This window comes from Rana temporaria, chromosome 11, assembly GCF_905171775.1.
Source record: "Rana temporaria chromosome 11, aRanTem1.1, whole genome shotgun sequence".
Lineage (NCBI taxonomy): Eukaryota > Metazoa > Chordata > Amphibia > Anura > Ranidae > Rana > Rana temporaria.
This window is the reverse complement of record NC_053499.1, coordinates 145,959,056-145,977,186: the sequence shown is the minus strand read 5'-3', so window position 1 is coordinate 145,977,186 and position 18,131 is coordinate 145,959,056. Positions and strand designations below refer to the sequence as shown.

General features: G+C 41.3%; 1 protein-coding gene across 1 annotated transcript in view; it reads left to right on the top strand.

Moving 5' to 3' along the window:
* Window positions 1-10,699, top strand: part of LOC120917823 (BTG3 associated nuclear protein) — a 440,239-nt gene extending 429,540 nt beyond the window's left edge. The window contains 2 exon segments of the mRNA XM_040329379.1: window positions 3,834-3,974; window positions 8,926-10,699. Of these exon segments, the coding sequence (XP_040185313.1) occupies window positions 3,834-3,974; window positions 8,926-8,997 (213 nt within the window). The 3' untranslated portion in view covers window positions 8,998-10,699.
* Window positions 10,700-18,131: the final 7,432 nt, after the last annotated feature.

The window sequence follows — 18,131 nt, the reverse complement described above, 5'->3', positions numbered from 1 at the left end:
ATCTTTGCAACACCTAATTTCATTCTACTTGATCTGACCACCCTCATGGCCATTTAGATCTGGTATTGTAAGGTTGATCTCATAACTTATAAACTCAAATGGCATTGCGGGTATTTTCCAAATGTTGGAGGAGGAAGGAACTAGACCTGGCTTGTAAACAAAGGAGCTGCAGTGACCGGGACACATTTTCCAACTTGCCCAGTTGACTGTCCTCGGGTCTCCCCACGGATATTGAATGACCAGCCATAGGCTGGGATTGAAACTAAATTAGATAAAGTGGACAACTGCCCTCTTCTATCTTTGAGTAGTTTCAGAAAGGGCAAAACAAGGCGTTAGAAGGAACTTAGAAAATATCTTTACAATCTGTGTAAGGTTTGTTCTTAATTATAAAAAGGATTTTACCGGCACCATATGCAGCTTAGATTTAAATATCAATAAGTCAGAATGTTTATAATATGACATCAGTGCGGTTTGGTGTGCACTATTTGACCTCTGCACATCAATCAAACAGCAATTTGGTACAGTTGTACCAATAGCAGCATGAAGGAAAGACAGAGGGGGCCCCTGTTTATCTTATATTAAATATTAGCGTTAGGAATGTTCAGTAGCGACTCAGAACACTGCACCTCTCCAAGCCAAACACATATGGAACTGGCACAGACGTCTGCCTGAGTCAATACAAATGTTTGAACTTTCCACTCCAGTATTGTTTCACACTGCGCTTTAATTGAAGAAATAGTTGTAAATTCTTTTTACAATTTGTTGTAGACACTTGTAGTAAGGTGACTGCGGGCCTCTTGTCTAAATGTGTCTGTAGAAAGAAGTGTCAGTGTGAAATGAAGGAAGCTGATGGGTTTCGCTGAGTGATCCCATCTGCAGGTGGCAAAGAAGTGAGCAATGTCCCCTATCTTTTTTCCTCTTCAAAAGGCTTTTTAGTGGAATCCTCCATTTTGAGAATTGGCCTACAGCATTTATCAATAATAATACCAGGTGTACATTTTGCATAAGTATAACAAATACAAGGTTCTCCCCCAAGAAAGTATAATCTGCTCCCGTTTAGTGCAGCGGTCTCCAAACTGTGGCCCGTGAGCCAGATGTGCCCTTTGCCATCCCTTACCCAGCCCTATGGGCACCATTCCTCCCACTGACATCAATGATGGGGCATTATTATTCCCACTGACACCAGTGATGGGGCAGTGTTCCTCCCACTAAAAAAACAGTGATGGGGCACTATTCCTCCTCCTACTGACCACAAGCATTATTTAGATGTACTGACCACCAAACCTGAGGCATTGCTCTCACTGATGATGGGATAATGTTTAACCCCCCTAGCCACAATCCAGCCCCTCCCCAAAGTCTGAAGTACAGTAAACTGTTCCTTTATTTGAAAAGTCTGGAGACCCCTGGTTTGGTGTCTGCTTCCAATGAATGTCCTTATTAATTGTGTCCCACACTGTCGATTTCTGGAAATGCTTTACCAAATTTTATAAATGCCCAGTACAGCAAGTACCACAGCAAATACCCAAGTACAGCATGGGGGGGGGGACTTTAGATGAGGCACAGAGAGGACCCGGATGTAGAAAAATAATTTATTGACCAACCATAAACATGACATCATATAGCCAAGAATGGATATTACAATAAAGATTGTATTTGCAAAAACTCAGATACAATGAAAAAGTGGTAAACAATGTATGGTATCATTCCTGTTATTGCTCCATGTACAAATTCATATTAAACACTTTTAAAAAGGAATGAATGTCCTCACAGATGAAGTCATTAGGGTATGCATCTTTGTAAGCTCTATGCGTTTCGGGGGATAATACCACCTCATCAGGAGCAGATGACCAATTTTGACAAATGTCTCCACCGGGAGCTGAGGTAGGAGAGGCTCCCAAGACAGAGAACAGCCACACCTCCCCACCAGGACAAGGAAGTTCCAGCTGCCGTGGCTGATGATATCAGATGTAGGTTCTAAGGTGTCTGTGAAAAATGTGACCAATGTAATTATATGGTAAAATACCCATCTATATATTAATAGAAATTACGTAATGGCAGCGATTTGTAGCCAGGTGTTGGAAAGGGTGTGTGGGTGAGTACTAGCCATCGATGAACGACATGGCTAGGTGCAGAGAATTTGGAAGGATGGAAAATATGAGACTGCGTAGAACCTCCCAGAATAGTTGGGAGAGGATGATGGTATAAAAGCAGGGTGATTAAAACACCACAAAATGTAGGCAAAGTATGGATCCAGTATAGGAGTATAAAAGACTGCAAGTGCACACAGCCTGAAACCACGAACAGCTGAAACAACCAAACCGAGCAGGGGTACAAGTAGGCCGCCCATCCATCTGGGGTCCACCCACCATGCTGGCGTGGTGCGATTGGAGGAGCATTCCCGCTCAAACAGCGTCTGCCGCTCACATGGCATTCAAAACCACCCCCCGAAACCAAACGCTGGGTGCTAAACACAGGCCGACACTGCGGCGCCACAGCACCGGTGCGTGTCGCGATGCGCAATGGGGCCAGCTCGCCCCTCCCCCCATGTGCTATACAGCGCATCGCAGCTCCCGGACCATAGAAGCACAGGGACAGGCGTAGAGCGGCGGCCTACTTATACCCCACTCTGTTTGTTACAGCTGTTCATGGTTGCTGGCTGTGGGTGGTTGCAGTCTTTTATACTCCTATACTGGATCCATACAGATACTTTACCTACATTTGGTGGTTTTTTAATCACCCTGTTTTTTTTTGTATCTTTTTACCATTACCCTCCCCCAGCTATTCTGGGAGGTCGTAAGTAGTCTCATCTTTTCCATTCTTATATCTTGGAGCCTATATCTGATATCATCAGCCATGGCAACTGGAACTTCCTTGTCCTGGTGGGGAGGTGTGGCTGTGCTCTGTCTTGGGGGCCTCTCATACCTCAGCTCCTGGTGGAGACATTTGTGATGCTCCTCTTAGTATTCTGCAGGGACATGCAGAGTTCTCAAAATTGATCATACGCATCAGCTCCTGATGAGGTGGTATTATCCCCCGAAACGCATAGAGCTTACAAAGATGCATACCCTAATGACTTCATCTGTGAGGACATTGATTACTTGAATTACTTGATTACTTGAATTTCTACATAGAGCAATAACGGGAATGATACCATACATGGTTTACCACTCATGTTTCATTTTTGCAAATACAATCTTTATTGTAATATCCATTTTTGGCTATATGTCATGTTTATGGTTGGTCAATAAATTATTTTTCTACATCCGGGTCGTCTCTGTGCCTCATCTAAAGTCCCAAACTCCCCCTTTCTTTATACTGAATAGGGATGGAGGCACCTCTTAACCTGCTTCATTTAAAGTCCCAACCTTCCTGTTTTTCTCAAGTACAGCATCCCTACAGTCAGTTAGTCATCTTGAATCCCATCTGCCATGGCCCTTGTTTTATTTTGCTTTGATTTTAATGGGTTCAGCTTACACTGAATAGCAATGCCCTCTGGCTGCAGATAGCAGACTGGCACTGCAAGAGTTAGGTTTTGGCTTCCCATTTCTGCCGCTCTGTATACACATGCCAATCAATATTTCCTGGCCATTTCAGAAAGCCTAGCGGTTGTCTGCTCCGGAATTCCACCCCTGTAATCATTACTGTGGTATGCCTTTTTGGCTGGCATTGAGTATACAATAGTTTTCTGGAGTTAGGCCTGAATTCTGCTTTTACCTCTTCACTGCTGAAGTTCATATAAGTTAGAGCTGGGCATTCAAAATAACTGCCACAACCCTGAAAATGATGATCTACAGTGCTGAACATGTTTGACCGTAGTCTTTCTCTATCTCCAGGTTCTTCAAGGAGCACAACTCATCGCTGTCACCTCTGACCCAACATCTGGTGTAGTTAATGGCTCCCCGCTACAGGCCAATGACATCCAGGTCCAATACGTTCAGCTGGCACCTGTCACTGAACCATCGGCAACAGCTCAGGTAAGTTGCTGTATACCAAATTAATGGTCCTCATTTAGAATGTTATAAATACATAAGAATAAAATTTAGTTCATGAAGGCATTGGTCATAAAGATGTTAATCTTTTAATAGCCAAAATCTATAACCAGTGCCTTGCTGCAGCCTCGCCCTCCTCCCTGCATCATACTGTAGTCTGTTTATATTGGGCATTTTTTCTGGACACATGTAATTTAGAATCACTGTAACGTTCTACAAACTATGCATCAATTTTCTCTGCCACTCAGTGATCCTGACAAACATCGTACAGATATTCTACCGTGGGGCAGAATGGCTGTGGGGACATTTGATAAAAAAAAAAAAAAAATGGTCTGAACTTACTGAAAATCTTGGGGTACTGCTGAAATCACTAACTATGGCTAAATTGTGGTCTTGCTCCGTCCCCATTGGTCATTGAGGTGAACTGTCACTTTATAGAGGAGGTCGGCCACTCAGCACAGGAACCACTCAGAGAGAGAGATTTGAATGGTGCCTCAGCTGAGTGGCCGGCCTTCTGTGTTTAGAATGCAGAAGTGCAGTTGTTCAGCGCGGGCCCTATGTATGTATTTCCAGCGGCAGGGGAATTTGACATGTAGCAAAATAAATTTTGGCCTTAATTTTTATTAAGAAGTTACATTTTTATTGTATATGTATTTTAACAGAAATGCTTTGTACACACAATCGCGATTCCCGAAGATAAAAGTGCGATGTGAGCTTTTTGTCACAAATTCTGACCGTGTGTATGCTCCATCTCACTTTTACTGTCAAAATTCCGACCAAGAAAAGATTGAGGGCAGGATCTAAATTTTCGTGTCAGGAAAAATTCCTGTCGCAAATGGTGATCGTCTGTATGCAAATATGATGCGCAAAAAAAAACACGCATGCTCAGAATCAAGCATAAGAGCTGAACTGCATATTGAACTTCATTGATCTTGGCCCGTCGTACGTCTTGTACGTCACTGCGTTCTTGACGTTCGGAATTTCAGACAAGATTAGCGTGACCATGTGTATGCAAGACAAATTTCAGCCGTTTTCCTGCTGAAAACTCGGGTTTGTTGTCGGAAATTGCGATCGTGTGTACGAGGCAAAAGTACAAAATATTGTTTTTCTTTTTTTCAAAATGTTTTTATTTTTCCGTTTATATCACAAAATATAGAAATAACCCAGTGATTAATTTCATTTAGATACAGTGTTGCATGACCACACATTGGACAGTTAAAGTGGTTGTAAACCCTTACAAAACACTTTTTTGCTACAGGTAAGCCTATAATAAGGCTTACCTGCAGCTAGCCTGGATATCTCCTAAACCTGCACGGTTTAGGAGATATCCCCCTGTATCTGCATGTGCCAAAGTCATCAGCACATGTGCGCTGAAGCAATGGCACGCCGTGCCGTTGCTTTAGTTAGAGTTAGACTGTGCCGTTTCCGGGTGGGAGTGACGTCACACAGCTCCGGCCAATCACAGAAGGAAGGGGCAAAAAAATGGACGTAGCCTGTACAGAGGACAGTGCTGGGTTAGTTTGCAGGTAAGTGTCACATAATGGGCATTGCAGGGTTTGCTGTGAGCATAAGAGGAAGTTGTTTACTTCAGGGTTTACTTCCTCTTTAAAGTAGCGCAATGCTGAATAGCAAAAAATGCTCTGCTCATGAACGGGGTAAAAGTTTTTGGAGATCAAGTGGTTAATAGCGTCCACATTTTATTTTAAAACGTATTAACCCAAAGAAAAAAAAAAGATCCGGCTCCTTTAAAGCCTGTTGTACAGCACTGCTTGTGCTGTGTCATTATATAACAGTAATCTCCTGTATAATGGCTAATTTCAGAGCGCCGCTTGGCGCCCACATGACTGCCCGCGGTCTTCTGGTCTCCTCCTCTCCCCGGCTGACGTCAGCGGGGGTTTCCCAGCACCTCCCTCTGCAGCTATCACTTTGGAAGAGGAGACCAGCGGGCAGTCACCTGAGTGCTAAATGGCACTTTGAAAAAAAGGTATTATACAGAATTTTTTTTTTTTTTTAAATGAAGCTTACTGTTATATAACAGACTGAATTATAACAGGAAAAAAAATCACTTAAACACTTTAACAGGGCTCTTTCCCTTTCTGTTCTTTACAGAAAGTATCAGGTTTAGTGTGCACACAATCTTCCTCTCTTACTCCTCTAGCTATGACGGCCCCTCCTTTGCCCGATGAGTTATTATTTATCTCAATTATAGTAAAATCTCCAGAAAGCAATACAAATAGTGTGCCGAGTGATGTGGGAAACATGATATGTAATGAATGGGGTTCATCCCCAGAGTAATTCGATGGATCATTGCTGTCACCCTGGTAGAAATTAAAGACAAAATGCTCCTGTGATAGAGGAATATCCCTGGGTCTGTCAGAGGAAGAGAATAGGTATCTCCCCCCCTCATACACCAGGAGACTCAGTCACATTCCAGCCCCGCTGGTACCAGTTACATCTCTCACTGTCTTGGCTCCACTTCCTCAGTCAGAATAGATAACCACTCCACCTAGACCCAATAAGAAAAAGAACTCTGAAATATTATACTAACTACATTAATACAGGGAGCGCTAAGATCCACCAGTTATTGTGTGCACAAAATTCCAGTAGCAACTGCGGATATTTAGAGGAAGACAATAGGGCAGTCATGCATGTGGATACAGCTTGCCTAAAAACACCCACTTTCCAGACTGACACCCACCCATCAAGGCATTTTTTTTTTTGAGAAGTGCAGCAATTCCAGAATTAAGGATAAATCTAGTTGCCAATTTCCCTGCCCAACAAACAGTGTTGTCACTGTATCACAGAAAGTGCAAAAATAACTCATCTATTAGCAGAATCATTGTGTGATAAAACTGTTACATTACATTTTAACAAAGTCAAGAAATATGTCCTGTTAATGGTTCAGATTTTTTTATAAGCCAAATCTGATTCCTAAACAAATATAAAAGGAAAATGTACAGTTTGTCTTTTGGCCCTATATGTTAGATCTATGAAGGGTCCTTTACAGAGAAATATACCTCTCTTCCTCTGAAGATTTGACACACGCAATTACCACCCTCCATATACACTATGTAGACTGAATATCAAAAGCCCCATAAAGTTTTACGACACCGAAAAATGAACATTTCAAAGAAGTTTTATGAATTTTTGGAAACACATCAGACAGCTTTAGAAGTGGAAGTTTCAGTTTAACAAATTACCCAAGAATTTAAAAACGGAGTTTTAGATGAAACAACTATATGGAGTCCAAAACCTAAATTAACATTCATTTGTTACACAGTGGCATAATTCCCCTAAAAATGGAGTACAGGGAGAATGTCATATATATTCCCCCACAGCCCCGCTATAGCATAACTGCCTCACTGCAGGAACTACTAGTAAAACAATATCAGTGCCAGTGATGATGGATGCCGGGGCCAAGAGATCAGATCTGCTTTTTCAGGATTTTTTGTTTCAAGCATGTCTATCCCTCTAGAACCAATCCAAGCGAAAGCAGACTTCCTCCAAGAATATTCATCTTTACATATATGACTTCACAATCTCCTTCGCCAACTCTCTCAGGATAAAACAAAATAAATCGTATATGTGCACAAATAGCTATTTTGATGGAGAGATCACAGATTATTTAAGGTGAAAATGCTGCCAAAAGGGAAAATAAACTATGTATGAAAAGATTCTGCTGGAATGCATTTTGGCATAGTGATCAGAGGTTATCCCAGTACTGTGAGTTTTCTAATAGTGCTGTAACATTGTACAATCAAGACACGCTTGTAAAGAACCTGTGCAACACTGAGATCTAGGGGCAGATTCACAGAGCAAGTATGCCGGCGTATCTACTGATACGCTGGCGTACTTTCAAATTTCCAGCATCGTATCTTTAGTTTGAATCCTCAAACCAAGATACGACCGCATCTGGGTAAGATCCGAAAAGCGTACGCCTTCGGATCGCAGATGCAATACTTTGGCGTCCGCTGGGTGGAGTTTGCGTTGTTTTCCGCGTCGGGTATGCAAATGAGCTTTTTCCGACGATCCACGAGCGTACGTGCGGTCGTCGCATTCTCTTACGTCGTCTGTAGTCGGCTTTTTCCGGCGTATAGTTAAAGCTGCTATTTTGTGGCGTATAGATAGACTTGCCATGTTAAGTATGGCCGTCGTTCCCGCGTCAAAATTTGAATTTTTTTTTTTGCGTAAGTCGTCCGTAAATAGGGATGGACATAAGTCACGTCTAAGTTAAAAAAATTACGTTGTTGCGATGTCATTTAGCGCAATGCACGGCGGGAAATTTAGGAACGACGCATGCGCATTTCATTCCGCGCGGGGAGGCGCTTCATTTAAATGAATCCCGCCCCCAACCCGCCCAATTTCAAATACGCCGCCAGAAATACACTACGCCGCCATAACTTACGGCGCAAATTCTTCCTGGATTCGAATTTAAGCCAGGTAAGATACGGCGCCTGTCCAACTGTATGTGAATCTGCCCCCTAGTGTTGATAATTCTGTCTTAAATGTGTATGGTCCAGGAAGAACCTGGGTTTGTCTTATCTGTGTACAGCAGAGATCCAGCATTGACCTGGTCTTGTCTTATCTATAGGAGGTCCAAGGAGGACCTGATTTGTCTGTCTTGAGCACAGTTGAGGTCCAGTGGAGAGCTGGCTTTACCTTACCCGTGTCAAGTTGAGATCCAGCATGGACCCGACATTGTATTACCTGGACGAGGCCCAGGAAGGACCTGGTTTTGTCCAACTTGTGCACAGCTGAGGTCCAACAGGGTATTATTGCCCTTGACCCACTGCAGTTGCCCCCAGAGCAATTACAAACTGCTGAGTGCAGTAATCAAATATCACCTTTCATCGGTGCAAAATGAATGATTGTTACCACTTATCACCATCCAGTACAACAAAAGTAGTTTTCCTAATAAATGTTTCTTGTCATTTAGGCCGTAGAACCTCTACAGTCCGCTCTACAGCCAGAGATGCATATTGAACATGAATCAATCCAGATCCAATAATCCCAGCAGCTGAGCATGTCAGGAGCCCTTGTGTGCCAGCCGTTATCAGCATGAAGGACAAAAGGAGCTGCACGCGCACCCGCCCACCATTGAAACCCACTGAGCAAGACCTCAATGTGAATATCTCAGAGGACCAGACTGCAATGGACTCAACTAGCTGTGCAGAATTCATTCAGTTGCTTGTACTCTCTAATATGCTATTTTTGTATCCTCTGTTGTTTGTATCGGAAAAACAAAAAAAAAAAAACAATTCTATCTTTAAAAGTGACATTTTCTGTTAATATAGATTTTTGGTTTGCAGGAAAAAAAAATATTCAATGATCAAGGAACATTCACTCACTGTTCTGCATGTGTAAAATAATTCATAGGCCAATAAACCAAAACTAAGTGTACCTGTCATTACACAAAATGGACAAGGTGATTCTTCTCCTTAACAAGATAACCTAGACGTTGAGTGATTCCTAAAATATCTGTATGAGAAGTGAGCAGTGGAATTCTGTTCAGACTGTATAGAATGAACCATCTGAACGTTTTATGAATGCTCTAAAAGGTGGAGTTGACCTTTAAGCAGCAAATTGTATCACTGTTGTAATAATTAATTATAAGTGTGCATCCTCTATAAATAACTCCAAGCAAACTGCCACATTGTGTGGAAAGATTAGACCCCCATGGCTTCTCAGGACAAGTCAGCATAGCACCAAGTACTGCCAGAAAATTCCATTACACCCAATCATTGGCTGGGAATCAAACCAAAGTCAGCTGCTTGGAAGACAGCTATGCTCACCACTATACCACCAATTCCGATCCACCTAAATATTCATCTGCAAAGATAAGACACATAATTTGTATATAACGCTGTGCATGGGTGTAGTGACCATGGAAGGTGGATTACTTGGCTGTCTTCGGCAGCCCAACAAATGTATTTATTTTTTCATGTGTTGGACAAAAAAAAAAATATATATACCATGTCCCCCATTCACACAGTTGATGTGCTGATCCTTCCCGCTATGGTATATTGTATTCTGATAGTGGATAGCGTTCGCAGCTGTAAGAATACTGTGATCAATGTTGCTGGCTATAGCTGGTGGCACTGATTGTTCATGAAAAACCCGACAGATTGGTTGTACACAAGCCAATTGACAGATTGTCTTATGTACATGAGTCCCTGCTGGTCCTGCCATGTACTGTATGGCTGGCTTTATAGCGAGCAGTGCAATAGTACATGCTCTTTCTGAGAGGCCGTACACTAAGCACAGACAGACAGACAAAACACAATGTGAAGCTGGTACTCAGAAGGTTCAATGGACTCCATGCAATTTTAGTGGTGGGGGAGAAGGGGTGTTGCTCCAGGTATTCTGAGAGCTGTCCAATTCAGTCATTGCAAGGGCAGCCTATTAACAGCTATTGCATGAAACCCTTCTATAAAACCAGAATACTAAATTTATATAATTCATGTATAACAGAAGATACCACAACAGGTACAGTGAGGACATTACTGTGAAAATTGGAAATGTTATGAAAATAATCTATAGAAGAATGATGATTTATTTTATAAGGTCCAAAACTGCTCTGGAGAACTGCTGACACCAGAATTATAGTCAGAATATTGTAGTCTATAAGTTGTGTGATGGACAGATCATTGTAAATGATAATGATGAGTGGGCATTTCAAACACCCTCAATAAATAACTATTTATGATCTATTTGGCTGAATTGCTGTGTGTGCTGATGTGCTGAGATCAGGTATGAAGAATGTCCTGGAATGGAGGTCTATAAAAACCAACCTATGGGTAAAGATGGAGTTGGAGCCATCCTCGATGTGTAAGGGCTCTAATTTTAGAATGACCCCAGACGATACTGAGGGATGCCACTGCACACAAACCACTACTGATAACGGTGCTGAGTAATCAATTTGATTTGATGGACCTCTATTACGGAGGTCATGTAGGCTCATCAAAAACCAGGGGTTACTCAAAGGGATCCTCTATGGCTGCACTCTGGTATGCGATCGTGTCTGCCTTCTTTGAAACTTCCAGGTGCTGTGCTGGATCCTATACCAAGCACTCACGGCTTCTAAAATCAATTTCCAATGGGATGGCGTGGTGGACAAATATATTTAGGGGGAAAGCAAAAAAAGCTTCATGGTGCAGTATTACTTTGGGTATTCCAAAAACCCATTTATTGAAAAAGTTCAACCGACATCAATAAAAAGCTTGTTTAAGCAGAACAGTTTTAAAAGCAGGATAAAAGACTTCCAGCTACGGCTTCAGCCGATCAGCTGGGGCGTGGTGACGTCAGAAGTTAGTTGCTCCGCCCAACGCTGCGTTTCTCCTCAACAGGCATCAACAGGGATAGGAGTGCTTGGTATAGGATCCAGCACAGCACCTGGAAGTTTCAATAAAGGCAGACACGAGTGCAGCCATAGAGGATCACTTTGAGTGACCACTGGTTTTTGATGAGCCTACATGACCTTCATAATGGAGGTCCATCAAATCTGGTAAGCGGCCTCTCTGTCTGAATATACAGTTGTGTTCAAAATTATTCAACCCCCACTGAAATTGATTGTTTTGGCCAGTTTGACATTGATTTTGATCATTCAGTCATCCTGCTTACAATTAAATCAAAGAGGCACGTGTAGGTCAGACAAATATAACATAACATTTATAATGAAATAACCACAAATGTCTTTTCTGTGCTCACATCATTATCAGTTTTATTCAACCCCCAAGTGACATTCAATCTTAGTACTTAGTACAACATCCTTTTACAGTTATAACAGCTTTTAAACGTGAAGCATAGCTTGACACAAGTGTCTTGCAGCGATCTACGGGTATCTTCGCCCATTCGTCATGGGCAAAAGCCTCCAGTTCAGTCACATTCTTAGGCTTGCGCACTGCAACTGCTTTCTTTAAGTCCCACCAGAGGTTCTCAATCGGATTTAGGTCTGGTGACTGCGATGGCCACTCCAAAATGTTCCAGCCTTTAATCTGCAACCATGCTCTAGTGGACTTGGAGGTATGCTTGGCATCATTGTCCTGTTGAAAGGTCCAACGTCTCCCAAGCCTCAGGTTTGTGACAGACTGCATCACATTGTCATCCAATATCTCCTGGTACTGAAGAGAATTCATGGTACCTTGCACACGCTGAAGCTTCCCTGTATCTGCAGAAGCAAAACAGCCCCAAAGCATGATTGAACCCCTACCATGCTTCACAGTAGGCAAGGTGTTCTTTTCATCATAGGCCTTGTTCTTCCTCCTCCAAACATAGCGTTGATCCATGGGCCCAAACAGTTTCATCAGTCCACAGAACACAATCCCAAAACTTCTGTGGTTTGTCCACATGACTTTTGGCATACTGCAGTCGACTCTTCTTATTCTTTGGAGACAGCAAGGGGGTGCGCCTGGGAGTTCTGGCATGGAGGCCTTCATTACGCAGTGTGCGCCGTATTGTCTGAGCAGAAACTTCAGTACCCACATCTGACAAATCTTTTCTCAGTTCCTCAGCAGTCACACGGGGACTTTTCTCCACTCTACGCTTCAGGTAGCGCTCAGCAGTCGAAGTCAGCATCTTCTTTCTGCCACGACCAGGTAGCGTTTCAACAGTGCCCTTAGCCTTGAATTTGCGAATGATGCTTCCTATGGTGTCTTTTGGTATGTTTAACATCTTTGCAATCTTCTTATAGCCATTGCCCTTCCTGTGAAGAGTAGTCACCTCTTCTCTTGTCTTCCTGGACCATTCTCTTGACTTCACCATGTTTGTAACCACACCAGTAAATGTCTAGAAGGAGCTGAGTATCACAGTCATTTTAAAGCTGCCTAATTAATGCTTATTAGGCTTTATTGCTGCTCCCTGACATCCGCAGGTGTTTTCAATACCTGATTGAATACACTTCAATGAACCTCTGTTCTTCAGAGTGGTAGTCTTTAAGGGGTTGAATAATTGTGTAAATGAAGAATTCACAAAATAAACATTTACTACTGTATTACAAAACCAATTGATGTCATTTTAGTTGCATATGGTTCTTTAAGAAGTCCTTGTAGGATTTCATTCTGAATACAATTACAAATGTACACTAAATTCCCTAAAACCCTTTACAGCATTGGGGGGTTGAATAATTTTGAACACAACTGTATACCAATGGCTGAAAATCTTGTGGATACTTTTGTTTGATGAATTTACTTTGTGATTACATCTAATCCATATCATCTACAGTGGACTATTTTCTCTGTATTATTATTTTCACTTGCACTTTTTCACTTGAGTGTTACACTATATTGTTATATTTTATGGTTATTTATATATACCTATTATTTACACAGGACACCTTGCTTGGTTCTATCCAATTATTTTTTTTTGGTTGCGCATTTTTATACCTATTTTGACATATTTTGTTTAGCTGTGTATTCCAAAAAGCACATTTAAATGTGAGACATGATGCTTGGTTTTTGCCTTCTTTTGGTAACTCACTAGATCTCACTTGAAACATTTTGTAGCACTTGCTGCACTGATCACTATTTGGGAGGAAGCGCAGATTGCCCACGCTTTACATTTATTACTCTGGCCCCCAATTTACTGTACATCTCTGAAATTAAACCTTTAGATGTATTAGTCTGGATTGTTTTTAGAAGAGCGGGAATCTGAGTCCATTCATTCGTTTGTGATCTGGACTGCGCTTGGATGGCATGCCAAATCTGCAGGTATTTATAAAACGTCTTATTTGATATATTAAATTTGTGTCTCAGATCTGAAAACGTTTTCATGAGGTTGCCCTCATACAAGTGAATTAGTCGATTAATTCCCTGTCTCTCCCATTCTAAAGATTTCTCTATACCCATTACTTCCGTCAAATTTTTGTTGTTCCATAGATGGGCAAACTCTGTTACCCCAGTGTATTCCATTAAGGCCTTCGCTGTCTGCCATATCTTGCTGACTAATTTTATGGTTGGGCATCAGGCTGATAACAGAGGAACAGGTCTGGAGAGAGCTACAGGACTTAGCTCTTTGAAGAGAGATAACAAAACACTGCAGATATATGTGCCCAGCTCAAATTTCATGAATCGGGTTTACATCCACTTTAATACAAAATATATCAAAATTACACTATCATCTTATTGCTCCACTAGTATGGTCTTTAAAACAGATGGCCTTGTGCTTACAGAGCAACTCCACTTTTGTGGGGGGAAAAGGCAAATAATAATAAAAAAAAAAATTTGCTTATGCAATTTCTACACAAGCCAAATTGTTATTGAATGTTATCAAACAATGACCTTTCCTTTTCAATGCAGTGCTGTAGTTTTATGCAAAATGTTATATAATATAGCAACCTGAAGGTGTTCTGCAGGCAGATGCTATGCAGAAATGTAATTTCTTGTCAGTGTGATTGGCTCACTGATTTTCCCAGAAGTCTGTACGAAGATCAATTGGCCAAGGCAACTATTACTTGCCAAATAAACTTAATAGCAACCCTGCCTAAATGTCAGGGTGCTACAAACAAATATATACGTTATGGAGCCTGCCCGTGCCACCCGTCAACAGTAAAAGTATAGTGGATGGGTCTTAAGGTATGTAATCAAAAGAAAACATTTTATTCAAAAATCTCATTATGAGGGTGAAGAGAGGAACGAGGGAGGTCCACATAGAAGCAGATTACTTAAACTTTAGATTCATTTAAAACATATGTCCATCTAAGACTACTTGTTGTCAATTTCCCTGCCCAACACAACCAGCAACATTTACTAAACTCCCAGAAACTCTCAAACGTTGCCTGTGCCACATTAACCAAGCAGCTAGACCTATTTCCGGTATATCGGCACCATCTGTGCCAGTTTCTATGTGAAATGAAAACTACTGCAGGTTTGCACCTAATTAACTGAGGGAAAGCGGCAGTTTTCCAATATAATATAGAACATATAATGTAGCAATTATATATATATGTATGAATTAATGTGAGTTTTAGATCACATAGTCTAACTTATAGCTTGAGAAGAATTTGGGTGGTGGTATTGTTAATTTTGCTTGCTAATATATCATTATTGTCTAAAGGGTCACTACAGATAAAATTAAAAAAAAAAAAAAAAAAATAACAAACATGTTATACTTACCTCCACTGTGCAGCTCTTTTTGCACAGAGTGGCCCCGAACTTGGTCTTCTGGGTCCCTCGGCGGCTGTCTCGGACAAGCTAGCACACTTTTTAAAGTAAGGAGCCATTTGGCTTTTGTTTTTTATCAATTAAATCAGTATTACACTATGGATGTCTTCCATTCCATTAAATATCCTGCCTGTAATTACAAGGAAGATGTACCATACTACTCCTGTCATACTGAAATGTGAGCAGGCATTATCCTGCCAAAGTGATATCTGAGTTTCTTTTTAATTAAAGAGGTCAGATACATCTGGTAAGCAGACTACTTATCTTTTGCACTTTGGGTGTCTTTTTTTTTTAAGAGAGTTTCGGGTGAAGGATTGTACCTTATCAACACTGCACAGCAAGAATTTTGTGTCACTGGATTTTCAAGATTGAATATATGTTGTTGGGACTATTTTGATATTTTTCACATTTGTGCATTTACTATCAGATTGTTGGAATATGTTTTGATATTAATTTATTAGGGCTGCGGAAATTAACGATTAATTGTTCGATTAATCGTTAATTTCTTTGATCGACTAAAATTATTTTGATCGACGAACCGCGGAGTGAGCTCCGCGGTCTCGCCGATAGGAAAGGCCGCGGCTTCAGCCTAGCTCCGGAGCCGCGGCCATCTTGGTCCACCCGGCGGCAACCAAGTAGCGGCGCGCTGACGTCATCATCACCCGCCCGCCCTGCTTGTATTATGTTCCCGCGCACACGCGTCCATCAGCCTCTCTGCCGACGGGTCTGCCTGATGTAGGTAAGAGAGGACAACAAACCATTCTTTATATTAAAGCATGGGGGCATATGTGTTTATGTAAAGCATGGGGGCATATGTGTTTATGTAAAGCATGGGGGCAGATGTGTATAAGACTATAAGCATGGGGGCAGATGTGTATAAGACTATAAGCATGGGGGCAGATGTGTATAAGACTATAAGCATGGGGGCAGATGTGTATAAGCATGGGGGCAGATGTGTATAAGCATGGGGGCAGATGTGTGTGTATAAAAGCATGAGGGCAGATGTGTGTGTATAAAAGCATGAGGGCAGATGTGTGTGTGTATAAAAGCATGGGGGCAGATGTGTGTGTGTATAAAAGCATGGGGGCAGATGTGTGTGTATAAAAGCATGGGGGCAGATGTGTGTGTATAAAAGCATGGGGGCAGATGTGTGTATATAAAAGCATGGGGGCAGATGTGTGTATATAAAAGCATGGGGGAAGATGTGTGTATATAAAAGCATGGGGGCAGATGCTGTAATATACACATCTGCCCCCATACTGCTGTAATATACACATCTGCCCCCATACTGCAAGAATATACACATCTGCCCCCATACTGTAAGAATATACACATATGCCCCCATGCTGTAATGTACACATGGGGGCAGATGTGTATATTCTTGCAGTATGGGAGGCAGATGTGTATATTACAGCATGGGGCAGATGTGTATATTACAGTATGGGGGTTAGATGTGTATATTACAGTATGGGGGGCAGATGTGTATATTCTTGCAGTATGGGGGGGATATATGGATATTACAGTATGGGGGGGGGGGGAGATGTGGATATTACGGTTTGGGGGCAGATGTGGATATTACGGTATGGGGGGGGAAGTCATTGATTGTGGAAACCAACTAGTGTCGAGTGATTGTATATAGTGTATACCACATTTACCACTGACTAATGCAGAGTTGCAATGCAAGGAGATCAGCTAAAAGTAGTTGTATCTGTATGTGCGTTAATTAATCGAAATTAGTCGATTAATCGATTTAAAAAAAAACGATTAATCGAACACAAAAATTTTAATCAGTAGCAGCCCTATAATTTATATAGAACTGGTACATAATCACTAATATTGTGGCACATGGACAGTGTCCCCTATCCTGTTCTATATTATCACTAGGAGTCACTTCACTCTTTCAGGGAAGCAGAAATTAATTCAATTTATTTTTCTTATTTTAATTTTATTCTATTTTTGGCACGGAGGTTATCTCACTCAAAGTTTTCCAATATAGACCTGGAGTACATGATGTGAAATGTCAGCAGACATATCACAGCCCTCTCTCTGCCCGTGCAATGAATATACTACATGAACAGAGCCTGTAGGGTTAATAGCCGTCCTCCTCCCTCCTCCTCTGAGCTTAGCGGGTGGTCGGGGGTAGGTGGAGATTTTGGTGCATGCAGCTCCAGCTCCCCTGTGCTGTACTGTATCTGTCATGGCCACAGAACACAGAAATGATTGCTCTTAGAGCTGCATGATTCTGAATAAAATGAGAATACATTTGTTTTCTTAGAATAAACATCACAATGCTCTGCGTAACATCATTTTTCACATTGTACCAAAAAACTGGGCTGGCTAACTTTATTTTATTTATTGAAGTGCATTTTCTCCCCAAAAAAATGCTTTTGAAAGACTACTGCGCAAATACAGTGACATAAAATGTTGCAACAACTGCCATTTTATTCTCTAGGGTCTCTGCTATAGAAACAAATATATATGTATATATAATGTTTGCAGATTCTAAGTAATTTTCTACCTAAAAATACAGATTTTAACTTGTAAGCAACAAGTGTCAGAAAAAAAGTATTTTTATCTCCCTTTCAGCGCTTTGTTGATATTTTTTGTTTTATTACAGCTGCGAACAAGAATTGTGGAAATGCTGGATTAAGATCGTGTGGGAGGTTGAATCAAGATCACAATTTTTTAATGATTAACAAAGAGGCTAATTATTGTTAATTAGGAGCAGCATCTGCTCCATTTTGTGTTTAGAAGAGTGGCGCAAGAATTGTTCTTGCACTACTCTGTTAGTTTCACCCAAAATGGATACATAAAATATATGGCTTCAGGGGACACAGTGACCTTGGCGCTCAGCATTTAAATTCCTGGAAGAAGAAAAAACTTTCCAGCATCAGCAAAACATAATTGAATAGAGCCAGCCCTAAACAATTCTATAACAAACTTCCAATGTCTACCATCATTGGATGCACATGCCCCATATTTAAAA